Source organism: Lutra lutra, chromosome 6 (assembly GCF_902655055.1).
Source record: "Lutra lutra chromosome 6, mLutLut1.2, whole genome shotgun sequence".
Classification (NCBI taxonomy): Eukaryota; Metazoa; Chordata; class Mammalia; order Carnivora; family Mustelidae; genus Lutra; species Lutra lutra.
In genome coordinates, this window is record NC_062283.1 from 22,656,914 (window position 1) to 22,681,473 (window position 24,560).

General features: G+C 42.3%; 1 protein-coding gene across 3 annotated transcripts in view; it reads right to left on the reverse strand.

Annotated features, from left to right (window-relative positions):
- The window catches only part of CDYL (chromodomain Y like), a 185,845-nt gene that overhangs the window by 79,301 nt on the left and 81,984 nt on the right, over window positions 1-24,560 (reverse strand). The window contains exon 1 of one of the 3 annotated variants that reach the window (XM_047733770.1): window positions 2,720-2,746. The exons of the other annotated variants lie outside the window; for them this stretch is intronic. Within the exon in view, the coding sequence (XP_047589726.1) occupies window positions 2,720-2,731 (12 nt within the window). The 5' untranslated portion in view covers window positions 2,732-2,746. Of the gene's footprint in view, window positions 1-2,719; window positions 2,747-24,560 lie in introns of those variants that run through there. 3 annotated transcript variants of the gene reach the window in all.

Consider the following 24,560-nt stretch of genomic DNA (forward strand, 5'->3'; position numbering starts at 1 on the left):
TTTGATGATTCAGGTGAACAAAATCTATTTGACATAATATCCCCATGTTATTGGGGAAATACTCAGAATCTGCTGGAACCTCTCTATCGTTATTAACATAAAAACCACTGCTTCCCCGGTGGCAGCATGCATCTCTGTACCTTGTAGGGAGAGGCCTACAGCCACAGAGCAGCCCTTTAATTAAGGATGAATGTCTAAGCCCATCAGTTACGAAGAACATCAATAAATTTCTAGCAAAGCTACAGGTCAGGTCAGATGACATAATGGTATACCTGGTTCTCCAACATTCCAAAATAACAGAGGCTAATTCAGAGTACAATAGACACTTTTGGAGAATGGGAGAACAACTTACCTCATCATTTCCCCTACTCTCAAAATCCACCCTCATCAAAAACTCTCCAATATTTCTACCTGGGATATGGGGAATTAAAACCCTTAACTATAGAAAAGTCTAAAATTAAATACACATTATTGCTTCCGTGCAAAAAGGATTAAGGGTAAAGAAAGGACTTGTTTCAGCAGGTGGCAGATTTCATGCCTAACAGATCTCTACAGAGATAGCTAATAATCTCTGTAGATTATTACTTAATAACTAATGTTGGACCTGCATATGTAAGTCCACACAGTCCATAATATAGCACGGCAAGCTCTGAAAGTGATTTTTTTTTCCCTGCTCCTTTGCTTTGAAAAGTTTTACATAAGGGCTTAAGTATTTCAATGTAAGTAAAAGATGTATTTCTGGAAAATTCCACCTGAATCAGTTTCATAGCAGAAACAGTTTAAAAATTTTAAAGACAAGGGGTAAAGATATTCTTTCCTAAGAGGAAACTACATTTTAATACTTATTTTCTTTCTAACTCCATTTCCGTTCCAGAAGCATGAAGTACAGCTGAACAACACGGGAGTCAGGGACCCCAACCCCCACCTCCAAGGCAGTAAAAAAAATCTGCATATAACTTTTGAATCCCCCCAGAACAACTACTGATATCCTGTTGACTGGAAACCTTACCAATAACATCCACAATTAACACATATTTTGTATAGGTATTAAATACTGTATTCTTACAATAAAGGAAGCTGGAGAAAATATTAAAATGTTACTAAGAAAGTTTTAAGTACGAGAAAATATATTCATAGTACTGTGTAGTAATTATCAGAAAAAAATTTGTGGATAGGAGAACTTGTGTAGTTCAAACCCATGTTGTTCAAGGGTCAACTAAACCATACTAAACCAGAGCTCCCAATTTTCCTTTCCTCCATTTTCTTAAAGCTGGAGAGAGAGCTAGTAAAGGAGGATGACATTCCTGCTCCTCTTGTCCTTTCACTGGTGTTTACTCTCTAGGGCTGTAACCCCTGGGAACCTTCCCTTGCCAGCCCCCAGCAGGCCTGCCCCTCTCTCAGCAGCTGGGGTAGGCTAGCTTCGATGTTTTATGTATACTGAGTGGTCAGACTTTGTGTAGACACCGAAGGTAGCCAGTAACAGGGGACCCATGAAACTGGGGGTTTGTCAACTTAGGTAAAGGGGCACACAGGCCATATGGGCTCCCAACCACTGAATTTTTGTCAGTGTAGCACAAAAACAGACACAAACAACATGTAAAGGAGGAGACATTAAAAGCAAACCAATTCTATTTATGGACACTAAAATTATGTTTTATAATTTACTGGTATCATGAAATATTAAGCTTTTGATTTCCCCCAACTATTTAAAAGGGTAAAAACCGTTCTTTGAATTAAATAGGACGGACATTCAGTTTGCAGACTGCTGTCCTACTAATTCTCAGAGGGAATATGGTTTTGCAAACTGACAAGACACATATAAGACACATACAGCAACCATGCCTTTCAAGTGGCAGGTCTACAAGAGTCACTCCAGGCACTAGATGCAGGGTTGGGAGGTTTAGGTCAATGACCACAGTCTTCTAATACCAACTCAGACTAAACTGGGTACATGATACCCTCTCCCCTCCATTCAAGGACACATGTCCTTCTTCCCCGCTTTGAAAGCTTAAAGGAAAAGTCCTATTGATTCTCAGTCTGAGTGGCTAAAATAAGTTAGTCTCCCATAAAAAGGCATCATCACCCAGACTTAAAAATATTTGACCATACTATTAAGCCTAAAATTACTTCCAGAGCGCTTTTATGGGATTGAGGGAGGAAAACCTTGATCACAAGAGAAAAACATAAATAAATTTCCTTCAGGATTTCAGTCCCTTCCTCTTAGGTTCTTTCTCTCCCTGCTAACATAGCTGTTTCTGAAAACTTGTCTCAGTGAAACTCTTTTCAAACTATATGCTCAGGTATACGCCTCTAGTTACAGAATCGCAATGCAAAGAATTTTATAGGAAACAAACTTAACACAGAAGTATAGAACGGCAGACAAGTTCTACGAAGACTCTTAAAAGCCCAGGACAAAATGAAGAAAGAACGGCATGAAAATCTTACGCAAATTACCTAGATTGTTTTGCTATGTTACCCACAATCACAAGTGCAGTGAAATTCTGGCATATCTGAATCACAATAGCTTTGACTACCTGTGGTACAGTAAACTGACCAAAGTTCTTTTTGTTAGGATTTCCTTCTAAAACTCAACCTAAATAGCCAAGATGTTACACAAATAAAACAAGGCTTTCCTTAACATTTCAGTGTCCTCTGGTGGTTTGCAAAGCAGTGAAATTAATCAAAAGATCATTCCAAAGACCTAATTCACTTCACTTACCTCAGAGCACATCCTGGTATCTGTGGTCCCAGGAATGTGCTGAAATGTGCTATAGAGTTGCAGGAGCCAGAAAAGGATGGATAAAGGTTCCCTGACACAGGAACAAAAACCCACAGAGAAGCCCAAACTGGTTAAAGAGCTGAAGATAAGTAGGAAGAAAGAGTAAATCTCCTATTGCTACATTAATTACCAAACAGCCTAGAAATTATATCAGGGCAAGGCATGCAAATGTATCAGCTTATAAGAAAAGACCAAAGTTGCAAAATACTCACAGTAGGAAAAGTTTGGCACATTGTATCATCATTGATAACCTTGTCAGTGAGATGCTGCTTGCTAATACTTGTCATGATTCCTCCCAGCCAGAACAGTGGGAGCAGGCTGCCAGGATAACTTTGAAAGCACAAGAAATGCTGAAAGCTTTTCTCAGGTTTGGGTCTTAGACCAATAGCTGGAAAATTTGGAACAAGAGAGCATCACTATGGAAAAAACGAATAAACAAAACCCCCGCTTTTATCAAAGAATTCTAGCAGATCTTTGAAAAGTAATAGCTCTTCATACGAGGAAGATATGGGTTTCACCAGCCATTTGAGAGCTGTGTTTACTATTAAGAACAGGAAAAAGTTGCCTGAATTACTAAGAATGTTTGTTAACTATTAAAAACAAAGGCAGCTCCACTGCAAGAAGGAGTAATATAAACATAAATATTTGACAACACTGTAAAGAAACCAAAAGCTGTTAGAAAATGGGGGCTGGGGGAATGGATCCTTTAAACAAGGGAACCCAAAGGCTTTTGCACTCCCCAGTCTGCTGCTGGTAGGACTCATGCAGAAAGTGCAGTCTTCCAGGCTTTGGGAGTCAGAAGGCAGAGTCAGGAGACGACAGAGCACTAGAAATCTGTGGCTATCACAGACAGGAAGGCCCCACAGAAGGGGGAGTCCCCCAAAACAATATTATAAACCCTCTCAAATCCCAGGTGGATTCCTGAACTACAACAGGCTAGAGGAAAACAACTGTGTGTCGGGGACACCCAAGTCCACCTCCAGGATTTGAGAATTCACTAGAAGTCAGAGGACTCAGCATGCAGTCTCACTCACGGCTATGATTTAACACAGTGAAAGGACACTAAGCAAAATGAGCAAAGGGAAAAGCATGTGGGGGAAAGTCTGAGGGAAATTGAGTGCAGGCTTGCAAGGGTCCTCTCCCAGGGGAGTCACACAGGATGCGATTCATTCCTCCAGCAACAAGTTGTCACAACACATGCAAAATGCTGTCTACCAGAGAAGCTCATCAAGGACTTCCTGCCCAGAATCTTTTTATTAGGGGCTGGCCACAGGGGCATGGATCAAAATTCCAGATTCTTGGAAGGAAAGCAGGTGTTCAGCATAAACCATACCAATGGACATCACAATCAAACCTAAAAATCAAAAACCACCACCACCACCAACAAGAAAAAGGGTAACCAACTAGCCAGGGGGTAGAGGGTAGGAGGAGAAGGCATTACAGACAGAGCCACAAGCATGGGTGCCAGGAGACAAAAGAAACATATTAAAAGCACTGAAGGAAAAACCTGTCAACTCATATTCTTTATCTAAAAATATATATATTTCTTTTTTTTTTTATTTTTTTTTAAGATTTTTATTTATTTATTTATTTATTTATTTGACAGAGAGAGATCACAAGCAGGCAGAGAGGCAGGCAGAGAGAGAGGAGGAAGCAGGCTCCCTGCCGAGCAGAGAGCCCGATGCGGGCCTCGATCCCAGGACCCTGAGATCATGACCTGAGCCGAAGGCAGCGGCTTAACCCACTGAGCCACCCAGGCGCCCTAAAAATATATATATTTCAAAAGCAAAGGTAGAGTTCCAATTCCCAGATGGCAATATAAATAAGGAGCTCTGTAAACACATTCTTCAACCATATAAGCAAAGCTGGTGAAAACTATTACCAAGAAAACAAAACAAACAAACAAACAAAAAACACCCCAAAGCCAAAAACAAACACCCCCCCCCCCCGCCCAAACAACAACAACAACAACAACAACAAAATCACAAAAACCTAAAGTCTCTGGAAATTGTCCTAAGGTCACTGAGCAAATGAAGGAACATTTATTCAAGAAAGTCTACTAACACTCAATAAGAACAGAGAGTTTATGGCATCAGAGCTAAGACCCACTTCTTTCCCCAACTACCCTCCCGTTCAGTGTGACAGGAGCTCACTCTGAGTGCAGCTAAGGATACAGGCTCTCGCTCCCAATCAAGGCTTATCAAGTGACACCAGGACAGAAGCTACCAGCATTCCTCCTCTCCCACTTAAAGCAGCAGAGGTAAAAGCCTTTTATGAGTATGACTGAGAGATGAGGGACTCAATTCCTCTACCCTGCCCCTATTCATAAGGAGGCTTTATCCCAGGGGTAACAGGCAAAAATACTAGGGACTATGACCAATTCTGCCCCAAGTCACTCTTAGGGGAGATGTTTTCTGTTGGCAGAGGCAAGCTGAGAAATCAGAGGCCACCACTCTATTCATCACCCAGACTAGTGGTTCAGAGATTTTTGTCATGGGGAAGAGGTAATCCCTAAGAGCTATTCCCCAAAATAACTGACTGTGTTAGTTAAAACCTAAGGATGCTCTTGAAAATGATAATGAAGGGCAACAAGCTAAACCACAACTCACCTAGTCACCCAGGAAAGGCCAGCTAATAAGAGCCCTCCTAGGATACAAGAATCTTAAGGACTGGTCTCAGGAACCACCCTTACCCAAATTTAATTGGATCAGACTGCTAAGCAACTGAGGCACCAGATGTTGTAAAACCAAAACAAAACAAAAACAAGGGAGTGGCTAACCAGTATCCATTGATTCCAACAGGCTAGGTGTAATACCAAATAAAGGTAGCACCTTAGAGAACCAGAGAAGGAGAGAGTCAAGGAGAGCCTTATGAAACCCCTTTTTTTTCCCAGGACTTGCTTAAGACTGTGCCCACCGAGGAGCCCCTGGAAGTCTTCACAGAGTATGGGTAATGGATTTCACTAAAATAGTCTAGCCAAGTCACAAAACCAACCACCAAGCAAGTAACAACAAAAGTAAGTCCCAGAGACGGGGAAGACAAACCAATATATGGACCTGCTGCAATTTACAACCCACCATGTCCGGTTTTCAAAAAAATCACAAGTCATGAAAACACACAGGAACAAGTGGCCTAGACACCAGGGAAAACAGGCTAGTGGGAACCGCTTGGGAAAAGAGAGATACCAGGTACAGCCAACAAAGACTTCAGATAAGAATACCATGCTTACAAAAGTAAAGTATGAAGATAGTATCACCTCAAAGAATATCATTATCGAACTAGATGCAAAAAGAACCAAATGGAAACTCTGGAGTTGAAATGTACAAAGACTGAAAGAATTAAAAAAAAAAAAAAAAAAAAAAAAAAAAAAAAAAAAAAAAAGGACGTGGGGCTGGGGCAGAGGGAGGAGGAGAGAGAGAATTTTAAAACAGGCTCCATGCCCAGTGCAGAGCCTGACATGGAGTTGGAGCTCACTGACCCTGACATCATGACCTAAGCCGATATCAAGAGTCACTCAGCTAGACTGAACCACCCAGGGGCCCCTAAGAGGAAAAGCTTGTTAATTATGGGTGCTCAACAGATTTGAATTGGTAGAAAAATCAATCAACCTACAAAAAAAAAAAAAAAGGATGGAAATTATGTAATACAAAGAGAGAAAATAGAATAAAGAAAGGAAACGGAGCCAAAGAAATGTGAGATACACATCTGCACACCAGTTGTACAATGGGGAACACAAGGAGATGAAGAAGCAGAAAAATATTGTAAAAATGACTGAAAACTGGGGCACCTGGGTGGCTCAGTGGGTTAAGCCACTGCCTTTGGCTCAGGTCATGATCTCAGGGTCCTGGGATCGAGTCCCGCATCGGGCTCTCTGCTCAGCAGGGAGCCTGCTTCCTCCTCTCTCTCTGCCTGTCTCTCTGCCTGCTTGTGATCTCTCTCTGTCAAATAAATAAATAAAATCTTAAAAAAAAAAAATGACTGAAAACTTCCCCCAAGTTTAGGATTAAAAAATGCAGAGATCCGGGGCACCTGGGTGGCTCAGTTGGTTAAGCGACTGCCTTCGGCTCAGGTCATGATCCTGGAGTTCTGGGATCGAGTCCCATATCGGGCTCCCAGCTCCACGGGGAGTCTGCTTCTCCCTCTGACCTCCGCTCTCATGCTCTCTCTCTCTTAAATAAATAAATAAAATCTTAAAAAAAAAAAGCAGAGATCCAAAAATACAGGTTATAGTTAAAATACTAAAAGTCAGGATAAAGAGAAAACCTGGAAGCAGCAATACGAAAATAACTCCTCAGTTGCAAGGGAATTCTAGTAAGATTAACAGCTAACTTCTTACCAGACATAATGGAAGAAACAGGCAGTGGGACAACACTCAAGGTACCAAAAGAAAGCAATGTCAGCGAAGATTATATCCAGCAATGCTATCTTTCAAAAATGAAAACAGAAAAGGGTCCATGCTGTGTGATTCTAACTGTATGACAATTCTGGAAAAGGTGGCACCATCAAGACTGCAAGAAGATGGGTGTTTGTCTGGGTTGGTGTGGAAAGAGGGATGACTAGGTGAAGCACAGAAAAGTTTGAGGGAAGTGAAATTATTCTCTATGATACAATAACGATGGATAAATGTCATTATAGGTTTGGGAAAACCCACAGAACGTACAACACCAAGAGTGAACCCTAAGGTAAACTACAGACTTTGTGTGATAGGACTGGTCAGTGCAGGATCATCAACTGTAACAAATGCATCACTCCGGTCAGGTATGTCCGTGTAGTGGGGCAGGAAGTACACGGGAACACTCTGTTCCTTCTGCTCAATTTTGCTGGGAATCTTAAAACTGCTATGAAAAAATAGGTCTACAAACCACTCCCTCTCCCAAAAAGAAAACAAAATAAAGACGCTCTCAGATAAATAAAAGCAAAATTTGTTGCCTGAAGAACTGCTTTACAAAAAACGCCTAAGGAAGCTCTTTGGGCTGTAAAAAGATAAACCAGAATTCACACACAAAAACCCAAAGAGGACTGGTAAAGATAATTATGTAATTCTGAAAGTTTAAGATGCGTATTTTTCTGCATCTTCTTACTTAAAAAGCAACTTTATAAAACAACACATACACAGTTGTGCTGCTGGGTCTGTAACATACAGAAATATGTAACTGTTACAAGCATATCTAATAAAAGTGAACAAAACACAGGAACGACAAAAGAGTAACAAGAGAAATGACAACTCAGTCGTAAGAGTTGGAGACTTCGATTTACACATTCAGTAATAGATAAACATTAGACCAACATGGTAAGAGAAGTCCAGACCGCCACCATCTATAAGCAAGACCCAGCAGACATCTCTCCAGGGAACACTCTATCCAATAACAGCAGAATATGATTCTTCTTAAGCACACATGGAACATTCTGCCAGCCTATAATGTGAGCCTCAATAAATTTGAAGGGACTCAAATCATACAAAGCTTTTTTTTTTTTTTTTTTTTTTTTAAAGATTTTATTTATTTGACAGAGATAGCAAGAGAGGGAATACAAACAGGAGGAATGGGAGGACAAGCAGCCTTCCCGCCAAGCAGGGAGGCTGATGCGGAGCTTGATCCCAGGGCCCCGGGATCATAACCACAGCTGAAGGCAGAAGCTTAACTGAGCCATGCAGGCTCCCTGAAGTTATAGAAAGTCTCATTGCCAATAAAATGGAGTGAAAATGAAAATTAACAGAAAAGTCTGAGAAATTCACCACTGTGGGGCAAAAAAGAAATCACAAGGGAAATTAGAAAATCCCTAAAGATAAATATAAAAATACAACATACCAAGATGAAAAGGAAATTTATAGTTGTAAATTGCTTACATTGAAAAAGAAGAAAAATTTCCAATCAATAGCCTGACCATCCACCTTAAGACACTGAAAGGGGTGCCTGGGTGGCTTAGTCAGTTAAGTGTCGGACTCCTGATTTTGGCTTAGGTCATGGTCTCAGGGTTCTGGGACTGACCTGGTGCCAGCTCCTTGCTCAGCATGATGTCTGTCTGTCCCTCTCCCTCAGCTCTTCCTCCCATCAAATAAATGAAATCTTAAAAAAAAAAAAAAAAGAAAGAAAGAAAGAAAGAAAAAGATACTGGAAAAGAGCAAACCAAACCCAAAGCATGCAAAAGGAAGAAAATAATGAGTATTAAAGTTCATAGAACAAAAAATAGAAAAGCAATATTAAAAAAAAAATCAACAAAACCAAGTTTCCTTGAAAAGATCAACAAAACTGACCAAACTTTAGTTATATTAATCAAAAAAATAGAGAACATTCAAATTACTACAATCAGGAATGAAAGAGGGAACTACCAGCAGTACAGAAGTAAAAAGAATTATAATACCATGAGCAACTGTGTGCCAACAATTTGGTTAACTTAGATGAAATGAGCAATTCCAGGAAAGACAGAAACTCCTGAAACTGACTTGAAAAAACCTGAATAGATTTATAACAAATAAGAAGACTGAATTTATAAAAGAAAAAAACTAAAACAAAACAAAACAAAAACAAAAACTTCCCACAAAGAAAAAAACACAGGACTGGATTGCTTCTCTGGTGAATTCTACCAAATTTTTAAAGGAAAGATGAAGACCAACTTTTCCAATAATGAGAAGATAGAACACAACTCATTCTATGAGGCCGTATTACCTTGATAACAAATCCAAGACATAATAAGAAAGTTAGAGATCAGTATCTTTTATAAATTTAGATGCAGAAATTCTCAGCAAAATACTAACAGTTTAATCCAGCAATATGTAAAAAAAAAAAAAGATCATGGTCAAGAAGGATTTATCCCAGAAATGTAAGGTTGACTTAACATCTGAAAATCAATTAATTAATGTAATTTACTATACATTAATAGAATAAAGAGGAAAAAAATCACATTTTTTTCTTAATCTCATTTTAATAGATGCAGAAAAAGCACTTGAGAAAATTTTATACATCTTCATGACACTCAAGAAACTAGAAATAGCAGAAGCTTCCGCAACCTGATAAAGGCATCAACAAAAACCACATAGCTAACATCACACATGATGGTGGAAGACTGAATGCTTTCCCCACTAAGATCAGAAACTAGACAGGGATGTCTGCTCTTGCCACTTCTACACGACACTGTACTAGAGTTGTACCCATGTAATCAGTAAAGAAATAAAAAAGCATCCAGACTGAAAAGGAAGAAGTTATCTCTACTTGCAAGTGACGTGATCTATGTAGAATAACGTTAAGGAGTCCAATAAAAATTATTAGAACTAACAAGTTCAGCAAGATCACAGAATACAAAAATCAATATGCAAAAATAAATTGTACACAGTGTACTGAATCCACTGCATACAGTAGCAATGACCAAACCAAATATGAAGTTAAGAAAACAGGTCCATTTATAATAGAATCAAAAAATAAAAAATACTTAGAAATAAATTTACAAAAAAGATACAAGTCTGTTACACAGAAACATTCAATTTATAAAACATTGTTAAAACAAAGAAATAATTAAATGGAAAAGAACTGCATGTTCATGGATCAGGATAAATAACTATATCACTATTATTCTATTTCCCAAACTGACCTAAAGATTCAATGCAATCTCTACTAAAATTCCAGTTAACTTCTTTGCAGAAAGTAGCATGCTAATCCTAAACTCCATATGGAATTGCAAGGGACTCAGAATAGCTCTTCAAAAGAACAACAATCCTAAAAAAGAACAACAAAGTTAGACTCACACTTCTTGATGTCAAAACTTAATACAAAACTACAGTAATCAAAAAGTGTGTGAAACCGGCATACAGACAGACATAGAGACCAATGCAACAGAAAAGAGAGCCCAGAAATAAACCCTTGTATAATGATTTTGTGTAATGGTCAAATGCTTTTCTACGAGTGTGCCAAGACCATTCAGTGACGGAAAAGAACAGTCTTGGACAAATAATGCTGGGACAACTAGATTTCCACAGCAAAAGGATCAAGTTGGGACTCTTACCTCACACCATATAAAAATTTACCTCAAATGGATCCAAGATCTACATGTAAGAGTTAAAATTATTAAACTGTTAGAATATATATGTGCAAATCATTGTGCCCCTGGATTAGTCAATGGTTTTTCAGATATGACACCAAAAGAGAAAGCAACAAAAGAATAAATTGAACGTCAATAATGAAATACTTCTGTGCTTCAGAGGACCCCACCAAGAGAGTGAAAAGACAATGCACAGAATCAGAGAGCGTTTTTGCAAATTATATCTAGTAAGAGACTTTTATTGAGAATATGAAAGGTTTTATAGCTCAATAGCAAAAAGATAAGCCAGTTTAACAATGACAAAGGACTGAATAGAGATTTCTCCAAAGAAGATATATAAGTGGCCAATAAGCACATGAAAAGATGCACAACATCGTGAGCCACTAGGGAAATGAGTATCATAACCACAAGGAGATACCATTTCATACCCACTAGGATGACTATGTAAAAAAGTAAGTGCTGGCCAAGTATGTAGAGGAAATGAATCTAATATGCTGTTTGTGGGGGGTGTAAAACAGTGCAGCCATTTTGTAAGAACAATCTGTCAGCTCCCCGAAAAGTTAAATATACAGTTACCACATGACCCAGCAATTTCATTTTTAGGTATCTACCCAAGAGAAAGAAAACTTCTGTCCCCAGCAAAACTTGTATATAAAAGTTTATAGCAGCATTATTTGTAAGAGTAAAAAGGTACAAATAACCCAAAAGTCCATTAACTTATGACTGGATAAACCAAATAGTTTATATATGCCTACAACGAGGGAATATTATTCAGCTGTAAAATAAAGTCCTTATCATATACTACAATATGGATGAACCTTGAAAACATTATGCTATAATAAAAGACGCCTGTCACAAAAGACCATAAAATTATATGATTTCATTTCTAAAAAATGTCCAGAACAGGTGATTTTATAGAGACAGAAAACAAATTAGTGGTTGCTTAGGGCTGGTGTGGGGGCAACAGTGGGGAGAGAAGGCCACGGAGCTGAGGATATAAGCAGGCGATAGCCAGTGGATATAGGTTTCTTTCTGAAGTGATGAAAATGCTCTCAAGTTCACTGTGGTGGTGGAGGGAACACTGTACAAACCAACAGCCACTCAACTGTGTAATTTCAATGGGCGAACTGTTTGGTATGTGAATTAATCTCATAAAAGCTGTCTAAAGAAAGGCAGCCATAAAATAAAGACATTTTCAGAGAAACGAGAGCTGGAAGAATTTTTTTTGCAACAGACCCTCCGACAACTAAGAAGAGTTTTTACCTGAAATTTTACCTATTTGTAACCTACCAAGCTAGCTTTTGCCATTTTCACGAATGCTCGTATAAGACAAGACTCATCAGAGAAAGACTTTCTCACTGAGAGCGACAGCAATTGTCAGGGTATCAGTCTTTGCTTGTACCAGTTACCTGAGCCCGAATTCCTACCTGGCAAAAGAAAGAGGGCCAGGTCACAACTGCTCATCAGTGGGCAGGCAGGACAGGAGAGAAACTGTCAGCTTGGGAAACCAAAATCTTCCAGCAACCAGTTAGGATGCCTGGCCTATCTTGATTATCCAGAGCTGTAAGGAAATCTTCCCTAAGGTCTGAAGCGAGACACTATCTTTGTCTCCAAGACTGTTGGCTATACCAACATTATTGAACAGAGTCCAGGACAAATGCACAGTCTCTGTTCCCAAGACATACAGAAGTGCAGAAGAAAATGCATATGGAGATCCCTTGAGGACTGTCCCCCAACAGTATCCACCCCTTGTATTCATACTGGGCTTCTGGCAAATTTTCCTGAGTATACCACTCCATCAGCTGCTGTGAGCAATCTGACCATTAAAGGCTGGGACCAAATCCATTCACTTTGTCTCATACAACATTTAATTAAAGCTACTATCTGCAGGACTCCAGGCATCAGAATGAGCTACCCTGCAGTCCTGTCTTTAACCATGCCTCCAGTGTCCTGGACCCAGCTGGCTGAACAAATCCTATAAACTATCAGGATCTATCTCAGAAAGCCAGATGGCTTTCCCCTTAAGTTTCTGAATTGATTTTCTTGCTCTGGGGCATTAATACAGGTACAACAGGATGCATTAGTAATTGCACAGGCTCTGTCTTGGCCCACAAGGAGGAAACCCAGAGCAACTCCAGCGTCCAACATCCCTGAGCGGTGAGTTGAGGCTGAGTATCTTTCTAGCCAAGCATTTTTACTGCTCACTTCAGAGAAAGGCAGGAACAAATCTCTTACTGCCTGTTCTATGGCTCCCATAGTCGGGCTAACTGTCTGCAGGCTGTATGCACAGTAAGTTGATTATCCCTCCAGCAACCTGCTCTGAGTAATCAAGAGTAGCCTCATTTTGGAGATCTCCACTGTCTTATGAGGGCTCTATGACCTACTGGCTGTTTTTCCTTAAACACTTCAAGGTCTTCAGTGACCACCCTCGGAGTGCAGGTCAACCATGTTTGTGGAGAGAAACATGCTAGTTTCGGGATTTTATACAAACACAGTCCCCAGTGGTATGTATGCTGGTTCTAGCAAGTGTGGTTTACAGTGACTGGAGTTCCCCCAGATGGCCCTTCTATCATGGGGGCACAGATGGAAAGTGCCTCCAACTCAGCTTTCCAGCTGGCTAAGTTCAAGTAACTGTCTTGTCCTTGTTTTTGGAGGGACTGCCTGAGAACAGTCCGCCCAACTTGTCCAGTTTGTCTAGTCCACCAGATGGCAGTCATCTGCCCTGCAGGAACGATGGTGATGGCTGTAAGAACAGAGGTGGGCTGACGTCTGAAGGTGTCACTAGCTGTCTCAGAGGCTTCTGATAGACTTCTCACTGTGGTGACGAGGAAGGCACCAATTCATCATCAGAATGTTCTGGCCAGGAAGGCAGATCCAAAAGTTACATTTAAGTCTCTTGCAAAAATTTGGGAGAGCCACACCAAAGCTTTTCCATTACTGAGGACGACTCTAGGGGTGGTTCTGAGGGACAAAGGTCTTTAATGTCCTTCCGTTTCCGGTGCTTCCAGAGATGTAAAGTGCTCTCTCCCCAAGTGTCAGCACTGATGCCTTCCCTCCAATACCACGTTCCCATTACAGCACCTGCTTGCCAATCACAGCTTACCCGCCCCTAGTCCTCTGTAAGGAAGGGCCGGGTGCTGGAGAAGTAAGGGCATTTTTATGCAGCTTACAAAGAGCCGTTATGTCTTTCCACGTTGGCCAACATGGGCCCTGCTGGGAACTCAGTGGGCAGATGACTAAACTAAGTGGTCATTATCCTAGTAACCTAGGCTCTCCCTATCAGTCCAGCAAGACATTTCAGGTAACTAGAGCAAAATTAAATTCAAATTCCCTAAGTCCCCACTGGCTGAGCTGTCACCCCGGGCAGTCTGCGGTTGCTGTTATGGGAAAAAAGATACCCAGGAATGACTGGGATGGAATCCAGAATTTTTCAAAATGGGTGTACAGAAAATGTCTCACAACTTTTGTCCTAATCCTAACCCAGGAAGCAGCTATGAGGAAATGATCCCTTCCTGGGGAAAGCTGCATTCAGTGAGCCAACTGCTTTGCTCTGTGCAGAGGAGGAGGGGATGAGATGAAGGAGGCAGGGTCAGAAACCTCTTTGCATGGGTTTCTGAGGAGGCCATACCAGTGCTCCATGATGCCATATGCCATCAGTGGATGGCAGGGAGCACGAAAGGCCCACCTTAGCTGGAAGTCTATTACTAAGTGGCATCTGAGACAAAGGTGCATCATGGCCAGGCCGCATGTGGTCTGGAAGGCTTGGAAACATAGCACGGGTTAGTTTCGGAGGTCACTATGGTATGGCCAGAGTGGGGTGGTCAGACTAGAACAGCAACACCGCAGCCTGAAAGTGTGAACAGTGGGGAGGTACCCGTCAGCTGTGAGTAGGGCCCAAAGGCCTCCTGTAGCCAGTCTGCTGGGGGGCAGGTGGGACAAGGGCCCACATGATGTAGCTCCCCTCTGTCAGGGAAAGTGGGTCAGCTCTGAGCAGGAACAGACGCTGGACACGCAGTGGTCACGTGTGCACGAGAAACAGGAAAGTCTTTACAAGGTGTTCCGTCTGTGATGGCGGATGTCATCACGTCTGGTACAGCCTGGATGGTGTGGGCTCAACCAGCAGCTGATTCCAGCTGGTCTCAGAGAGCAGGCACTTACCAGGGCCGTCTACACGAGTGACTCAAAATGGTCCAGAGTTTTCCAAGGGGCAGACTGAAGGCCAGGCCACGGCCCAGGAGTCCGTGCAAATCTCGCAGGGCTCGCCGAGGGGAGCACGGAGCCAAGCGTGGAGCACTGCCCCGAGGCACCTGACAAGCAGAGCGAACCCTTCCCACCTCAAGAGCACGGGTGAGGAGGGTGAGGTGCAGCAGCGGGTCCTGACCCCGGCTTTCAGCTCAGCTGAACCATTAGGGAACCAGGCCTGGCATCTCAGGGGACTCTGTGAATCAAGCGTCCCACTGGGTCAGAGGCTCGGCTTAGAGTGCAGGAGTGGGGGATACAGATTCCTCCCACCTTTCACATAAAGCTAACATGCCACCAGGACCCGGCATCTAGTTCAAGGTGGCATTTCCACTTAACAATCGAGGCCTGCTGGGCTCCTCCCCTTGGGTTAGTCAGTGACTCCAAATTCACCACCTCCAAATGAGAGCACTGGACCTGGGAGTCACAAGACCTCCATGGGACAGGCATTCAATTTCCACAAGAGCATGGTAGCAAGGTAAGAACAAGCTAATAATAGCTAGCTGCTTTTCAAAAGGGGTGTGCCTGCAGCCAAGACAGCTGCGGACCTCTGGACAGCTTCCAACACAACCTGCTAGACTTGGCCTCCAAGGACGCTGATTTGCAAGTTGGCCTACATAAAGGGCCAAGGAGAGTAATGCCCAAGTGAGGCACACACTGTCTCCAACAGCCAAAGCCCAACAACGTGCCGGACTTCCTTTTCTCACGTGGGAGCTAAGGAGAGAAAAATTATTGTCAAGTACATATGGGGTTCCAGACCACGAGTCTGCCCACAGAGTCCTGACGACCTCTCCATAGCAAGGAGACCTCTCAATTTTGTTGGGGGTGAATCAGCCACTCGTGCTGGTGATGAGACCGCAGACAGGGCTTTGGAGACCAAGGCTTCTGACATGCCCACCAACAGGACACAACCTAGAGAGTGAAAGCTGTGATTTCAGAGGGTAGGGGCACTGTGCCTAACCCTAACCCACCGACTACTTGCAAACTGTGCAGGAGCTCACACACCACCAAAGGCACACTATACTCTACACACAGCTCTTTCTGATTGGGAGAGTCCTCCCTGAAACAGGACAGGGATGTCCAAAGCACAAAATAACGCATCAACTCCTACCACACACTCAGACAGAGAACAGCACTACACTGAGCTGACCCAGTGGGCTCAACACCCAGGAGGTCACGTTCACTTCTTTCCCACTCCACAAAGCTTGGCCAAAGCGCGCCAGCTGATGCAGATACCACCGACTCCTGCAAGACGGACAGGATGGTCACTTGGGTGGCTTTACCCAAAAGAGTCACAACTGTTTGAGCTCTTCCCCTGTCCAAAGTTCCCTAGAATGCCAGGATGGCTGTGTATGACCTGCAGTCCCCTTTGGGGACAGGGAGGGCTCAGCCAGACCCCTAAACATTCTTCCCTAAAGCAGCTGGGGTCAAAGCAGAGGTGGAGGGAGGGTCAGGTGCTGCACTAGTGAATAAGCACATTTACCTTCCACTCAAGTGGCACGGTGGCTGCTCCTGGCTCAACCACACTTCCAGTGTTTTCGGTCCACTGTAACGAAGCCCTTAGCGGGTGGCAAGGCCATCACCGACCTCACTGATTTCAGCAGTCTCATCCAGCTGGGGCCACAGAGTTTGCACATTTTGGCTGATTCAGGCCTGACGCGCTCAGCAGCAACTTCACGGCGTGTGACTAAACTATGGGTATTCGATGCCCCACTGTCCTGACATCTCACATGGTTTTAGCAGAAAGGCCAGGGGGGACTTTTCCAGGCAGTAGGGCTAACAGCAACAATTTATCTCAAACTCTGAGGGTTTCTCATTCTCTAGTGCGTCACCTTCATCAATGCTGGAAATCCAATCTGGGGCAGCAAAAGCCCGACAGACACTAGTCACTGCCTCATCAGTGTTTTCTCACTGGTATTTGTCTGTCTCTGGGAAATCTCTCTGAGACGCCAAACCTCCCTCCTGGCAGCCAGGACCCCCTGGAAAAAAAAAAAAAACAACTCAGCCTTTTATTGTCATGTCCCAGTGGACCTGAGGTTGGCATGACACAGTGTTGGAGAAAAGGGGCAGCAAGTTGCCCAGCTCTTTCCGCTTTAACAAGTCCCAACCCCCCACCTCCCAAGGGAACCAGCTGAAGTCGTAACAATCTGCCCGCTTTCTGCCCATTGTGGTTGTGACTTTCCCACCTTTAGCTGTCTGAGAAGGGCCAGAACCATCTGCCCACCAGACCAATGAGCACGTCCTCCTGCCCGGGGAGGAGGTACCATACATAACCAGAGCAGCGTTTGGCAGCCGTGTTCAAACACGACCACACAGTCAGGAGTCAGTCTTCAAGTAGCTCACACTTCCCTTTCACTATCACACAATAAAGGAGAAGGCCATTTGCTTCCAGGCTGAGGATGTGGTCAACATGTCAAGCTACTGATCTTCCTGGATCTTCCTCCAATCTCCTCAGTTGACCCACGAGGCTTTCCTTCTCCCCTTTGAGAAAACCACAGCCTTCTCCGCTTGCAACTGCTATCAACCATGACGGACGGGTCTGTGATTTTACCCTATGTGCAAGCTAACGAGTGAGCCTGCCAGTTTCATAGATGTGGCAGAAGGCAAGGGCTCTGGCTACTCAAAGCAACTGGAACAGAGTACTAGCATCTTCTTTCACAGTTCCTAGAGCCCCAGTTCCCTCCTGAGGACACACGAGGGCCATACAATGGATTATGGAGAGGACATTGAGCTTAGGAAGCTGAATTTTTTAGGACGAGTGTCCTTGTCCCAGCTCCTGGCAGGAGAAACTACTGCTGTCCTCTACACAGACATCCTTAAATGATGTTCAAAGCAGGGGGTGAGGGAGGGGCAGGGACCGGATGAAGGTGGCAGAAAGGTGTAAGATAAAGAAGTACTGGTGCATTAATGTACAACATGACTATAGTCAACACTGCTGTATGGTATATTTGAAAGTTGCGAAGAGAGTAGATCCTAAAAGTTCTCACCACAAGAAAAAGAATTTTTTTTCTTCTTTTTTGCATCTACATGAGATGACGGCTGTTAACTTACTGTGGTAATAGTTTTGGATGTATGTAAGGACATTATGGCTGTGCACTTTAAACTTATACACTGCTGTGTGTCAATTCTATCTCAATAAAACTAAAAGAAAAAATGTTCATGAATTAAAACAAATATTGTTAAACAATTAATTTTCTCAAATGCGTCTACAGATTCAGACAATCCCAATAATGATCCCAGCAAACTTGTGTGCGTAAACTGCCAAAAAAATTTTAACACTCACACGGAAAGGCAACAAACCTGAAAAGAAACCCTAGGAAATCTTGAAGGAAGAAAAAAAAGTAGCCATAAGGCATCACTTCAAGAACCATCACCATAAAGCAAAAGATTTCAAAGAGTATGGTCCCAGACCCAGGGTCTACAGAGAGATCAATGAAACAGGGAACGGCAAGGGAGCCCAAAGGACACTCTCACTGACAGGTCATGGCCATAGGATTCGTTCATTTACTTATGATGAGAAAGGCTTCCAAAGCAACCTATTTGGTTGAGTTCTTTTAGTAAACAGTGCTGGGACACTGGCTATCCATAGGTTTAAAAAAAAAAAAAAGTGAATCACAATCATTATCACGACCTTTATACGCAGAAATTGATTCAAGATGTATTATAGGCTTAATTATAAAAGCTATAGGATGTCAACTTTCCAACTTGGGGGAAGGCAAAGCTGTGGATGACAGAAAAGCACTAACTAACATGGAAGAAAGAAAACTGATAAACCAGACTTCATCAAGACACAATATTGACAAAATGCATAAAACAATCCACATACTGGGATATACTATCCATTAAAGATAACTTCAAGGACTAGTCCTGATGTCTAAGAAAGAATTCCTAGCATTCAATAATGACAAAATAGAATTAAGAAGTGGGAAAAAGATCTGGGCACACATTCCCAAAAGAAGATACATGAATGGCCAATAAACACATTGAAAAGTGATGAATATAATTGTTCCTGAGGAAAATACAAATTTTAAAAAATACAAGATACTACTACACATCCGTTAAAATGGCTAACACATCAATGATGAGCAACTGAGATATTCACCCACTGTCGGGAGGATTTTCAAAAGGTACAGCCATTTTGGTAAAAGGTCTGACAGCATTTTATAAAACTAAACAAATACCTACCCTATGATCCATTAATTCCAATCCTAATTACTTACTCAAAAGGAATGAAAACACATGTCTACAAAAAGATTTGTACAAAGCTATTTATAACAGCTCTGTTCAAATGGCCCCAAACCAGAGAGACAGCCCAAAGTTCCAACAAGTAACCGGACACAGTGTGGTAAGTATAGACAATACCACCTAACAACAGAAACCAATTAGCTAGTGATACATGCAAGAACATGGCTGAGCCTCAGAAACATGCCCAATGAGAAAATCTTACTCAAGAGAATACTCATTGCATAATTCCATTTAAATGGAAATTCTTGAACAAGCCCCCCAAAACCCTACACCACGTTACACAAAAAAATGAAAGCAAAATCAAAGGTTGGTAGGAAACGGACTGGGAGGGGGAATCAGTGAACTTCCTGGGGTGACAGCTTTCTAGCTGGATAAACACTTCTGCAGTGCACACGTATATATGTGCCTTTGTTAAGCTCAGCAACTGGTACCGTATCTAAGACGTGCACCACCTTGTTAGAAAATTTTATATCAAAAGAAAAAACCTATGAACAATATGGATTCTAGTTAATGAGATGCATGCTAATGAAGTTTTTTATGGGGAAGTGCCCTGAAGTCAGTGTTTAAAGTATGTCAACCAAAGAGATGATGGATGGAGACTGGGCTGAAAACCAGAATATTCATGGAAGAACATGGACTGGGCATAGGAATGTTCACTATAAAATTCTTTCAACTTCGATGTTTACAATTTTTCATAATTAAAAAATGGTGAGGAAAAGTCAATGTTTATTCTTGATTTTAAAAACTCAGAAATAAAGGAATCTACAGTCAACTACCAGGAAAAATAAATGAATTTAATAAAGTCACAGGATTAAAATTTTTAAAAATCAAGTGAATATCAAAGAGGTTTTTAAAAATTTGATCAATTTTTATATAATAGTAGTAAATGTTTAGAAATTGAAGAAATTTTGGGCATTTACCCCAAAGATACAGATGTAGTGAAAAGAAGGGCCATCTGTACCCCAATGTTTATAGCAGCAATGGCCACGGTTGCCAAACTGTGGAAAGAACCAAGATGCCCTTCAATGGACGAATGGATAAGGAAGATGTGGTCCATATACACTATGGAGTATGATGCCTCCATCAGAAAGGATGAATACCCAACTTTTTAGCAACATGGACGGGACTGGAAGAGATTATGCTGAGTGAAATAAGTCAAGCAGAGAAAGTCAATTATCATATGGTTTCACTTATTTGTGGAGCATAACAAATAACATGGAGGACATGGGGAGTTAGAGAGAAGGGAGTTGAGGGAAATTGGAAGGGGAGGTGAACCATGAGAGACTATGGACTCTGAAAAACAACCTGAGGGTTCTGAAGGGGTGGGAGGTTGGGGGAGCCAGGTGGTGGGTATTAAGAAGGGCACAGATTGCATGGAGCACTGGGTGTGGTGCAAAAACAATGAATACTGTTACGCTGAAAGAAATAAAAAAAAAATGAAATTTTAAATCTCCATTTTTATTAGAATCAAAAAGCAAAATATTAGGAATATAGTTAATAAAAATGCCTAAAACATCTACACTGAAAATGACAAAACATGGCTGAGAGAAATTAAATACCTATAAACTGAGAGACATTTCCTGTTCATACTTTGGCAGACTCATTATTATTTAGTTGTCAATTTTTCCAAAATTGATACAGATGAAACACAATCCCAATAAAAACCATCCCTAAAGCTTTTTTTAAAATAGAAATTGAAAAGCCGACCATAAAATGTTACACCTAGAATGGCCAGAACAATTTTGAAAGAGACGCCCGAAGTTGGAAGGCTTACGTTATCTACATCCAAGACTGACTCTAATGGCCAAAATTAAAACGAAAGTAAATGGTGATGAGGAACACCAGGGACAGCCCTACTCTGCTGGCGAGTGTGGAACATGTCACGACCACTCTGGAAAACTGGTGGTTCCCACCTCAGCAATTCTCTTCCTGGATCTTCACCCAAGAGAGCCAGAACACAGGTTCACAAAAGCCTTACCCGAGAATGTGCACAGCAGCTTTATCATCACAGCCGGAAAGTGCATCAGCCCCGCACCCATCAACAGGAAAGCAGATTCACAAAATCAAGTACAGACACACCACGGACTGCCACTCCCAATAAAACAGCCCTACTACTGATTCGTGCAACAACGTGTCTGAACCCCAAAATGATCACACCGCAAAGGACACGAGACACAATGGGATCTGCCCTCCATGATTCCCAAAAAGAATCCCAAAAATCCCAAAAAGAAGCAAAACCTACCTGTGGATCCGTGGCCAGCTGGGGCAGGGGCGGGGGCCACAGTGGGGTGCTAAGTGAGGGTGGGAGGAAGGGCCTGGGGGCACAAGGACGCTGATGTGGACGTGTTCTATCTCTAGCAGGATGGCAGTGGCACAGGGGTACACGTCTGTTCAAATGCATCTAGCTGCACATTTACGCCTTTACTGTGTGGGAGTCACACCTCACTGAGCAAACTTTAGAGGAAAAAACCTAGGCAGCTCTCAGCCTGGCATGCATCAGGGAGTGAAGAGCTGCTTGTGGCAGGTAACATCTGAAACTGCTGCTGGGCTTTCGGAGACCCACATGGTCTTCACACGCAGAGCCGCCAGCCCTGGCCCTGCGCACAGCCCGAGAGTGTGGGAGGCCCTGCCCAGCCCAGTCCCAAGGCCGAGGGCAGGGGCGGGTCTGACCGAAACTCTGAGAACACGTGACTAGATGGACCGACAGATATAAAAAGAACCATCATCAACTACAACTGACAAGCTATGAGAAGCATGGATGAAGAGGCTATTAATCTTATTGCAGAAAAAGCCCTTTCCAATCCATAAGGTCAGCACTGTGACAGAGCAGGAGCAGAACCATGAGCAAGCAACTCCGGTAAGGAAACGCAATCGGCAGCAAGCCTAGCACAACGTTTAACCCCATCCACCTAAGATGTCGCCTGTCAGGCGCACGAGGGTGCTTAGAAGCTACTTTCTGACCTGCTGAGGGGGTGCATGCATTATTTCGTGGAGGGAAACTCAACAATGAACACCAAGAAGGGTTCAAAACAGTCTTATGCGGCACGCGGGGATTCAGTGAAGGAATAAACTCAAGGAAATAACTCAAAGAAATGCTCCCAGACGCTTGCGGGCACACACTGGGGAGCAGATGTGGTGAAATCTACAGGCTGCAGATGTGATGGGGGCTCTGTGATGGCACCCCTGGAGAAGGTGCCTACTCAAGGGCTTCTAGCAGGTTCTCAGAGCCCTGCTCACGGGACGATGGGGACCTGCAGGCCCACTGAATTCCTTCAACAAAGACGCTGAATTCACTCAGCTCTGGATTCTTTCAACAACGACTTGTAGAATCCTGTGTTAGGAGGTCTTCATCAATTTATTCTTGAGATAGGTTGGTAGAATTAAGATATAGGAATTTTCAGTGGCCATGTTTCCAAAGGGTTAAATGGTAAGTTAATTTTCTGAGCAAAAACAGAAGAAATGCATGACTTAAGTTACTAGCAAATGTGGATTTCCATCTGCCCCATGAAAAGTGCACGGAAGAGTATCATCACTATCCATATTTTGCAAACCCTCCCATAAGTACACCAGATTCTCAAGCACTGTAATGCCTCTGTGTGTGTGTGTGTGTGTGTGTGTATACACACATACATACATACATGAAGGTGTGTGGAGACCATATATACCATCCTCTTCCTCAACGTGAGATTCAGAATTCTATCTGCATACAGAGTAAAGGGATTCCTTTACTGGAAGTGGAAACACTCCCCATATCTACCCGTATTTTCTTATGTGACTTACACAAGTAAAGATGGATGAAATTTTTTTTAAAGATTAAGCCATTTGGAGATCCTACCAATAAGTTACATTTCTGGTGTTTTGTTCCGAATAAGAGTAGGACAGTATCTGGTACAAAATAAAACCACTTGCTTCTTGCATATTGACAAACAAATCACAAACTGAATCAAATCTGTATGTGTGTATGGTGTAAACAAGGGTGAATCTGAACTTCTCCTGCACAGCTGCTACAACTGAAAAACTATGAAGACATATTCATAACAACCGTATTATTCTTCAGATACCTCAAAATAGAATAAAGCATTTGTTGTTTTCACTGACAACACAAACCAAAAATGCTAAAGAGGGAGCTTGAAGAAATAATAAAGAAATTCCTGTTCTGAATCAGAATGTTTGCTGCTATGCTTTACTGTCTGGCTTTATTAAATGAATAGAGACAAAGATGAAACTGTTCAGGAACTGAAAATAGATAAACCAAGATTTCTGAGGTTGGGAGTCTGGTCCTATTTTCATAGCAAAAGAGCAAAGTTAGAAACTACAAAGGCAAGTCTCCACATATTTTAAATTATAAAAACCCTGCCAAAGTGTGCACTTTTACACCTTAAATGTTCTACCCAAAAAGCCAAACTTAAATGCCAAGACATGCCAAAATTAAGTTAAATACATTTGGAATATGCCAGGCACACAGTAAAAGTAACATCTGTGACAGAGTTCACCGATGCAGTTTGATGAAACGCTTTCTCCTAAATTACAAGTGGATTCATCAAGAGGGTGCCTTTTGTTGAAAACCTCCCAAGTCCTCTGCTAACCAGAGGAATAAAACCCACTCTGGGATGAAATGCAGCAAAACGTTCTATAGCCCACGAAAGACTATTAAAACTACACACGAATCCTCTTGCACACACATACTCAGACCAATGAAAAACAAATAAAGCGTTTAGGAAGCAGAATATAATTGCTTTGGGCCAAACCCCAAATCTCAGCTCCTGCACAGAGATCCCAGGTGCTGTTATGGAAGTCGTGCTCCAACTCCACAGTGCAGGCTCCCAGCAGCATCTGTCATAATGTCAGTGAGGAATTCGGGGTCAGTGTGGGAAGGTAATGGGAACTTTGTTTTCTTCCATTGGCATGAAAGCTACAGACAGCATGACCCAGACCAGGGTATCGAGTACTTTTTGTGAGAAAGTACCCCTTCGTATTTCCTCCAAAGCCCGTCTAGGTAACACTATTTAAGGGTAGAAGGAAGCAACACTACCAAATGTAATTTTTACACAAGCTACAAACTATCATGGAAGTAGCAGTCAATATTTGCGGATTCTACGTTGGGACAAACGAGCTTTGAGATCTGCCAAATAAGAGATTCTGATCTCAAGACCCTGACAGTCTGGCTGGAGGCCCCTGACCCAGATGGATTCTAAAATCCAGTTCCACTATCCGTCAATCCCATCCAGGCCACCAACACATATGGAAGGTCCGCTGTTTCTTTTGC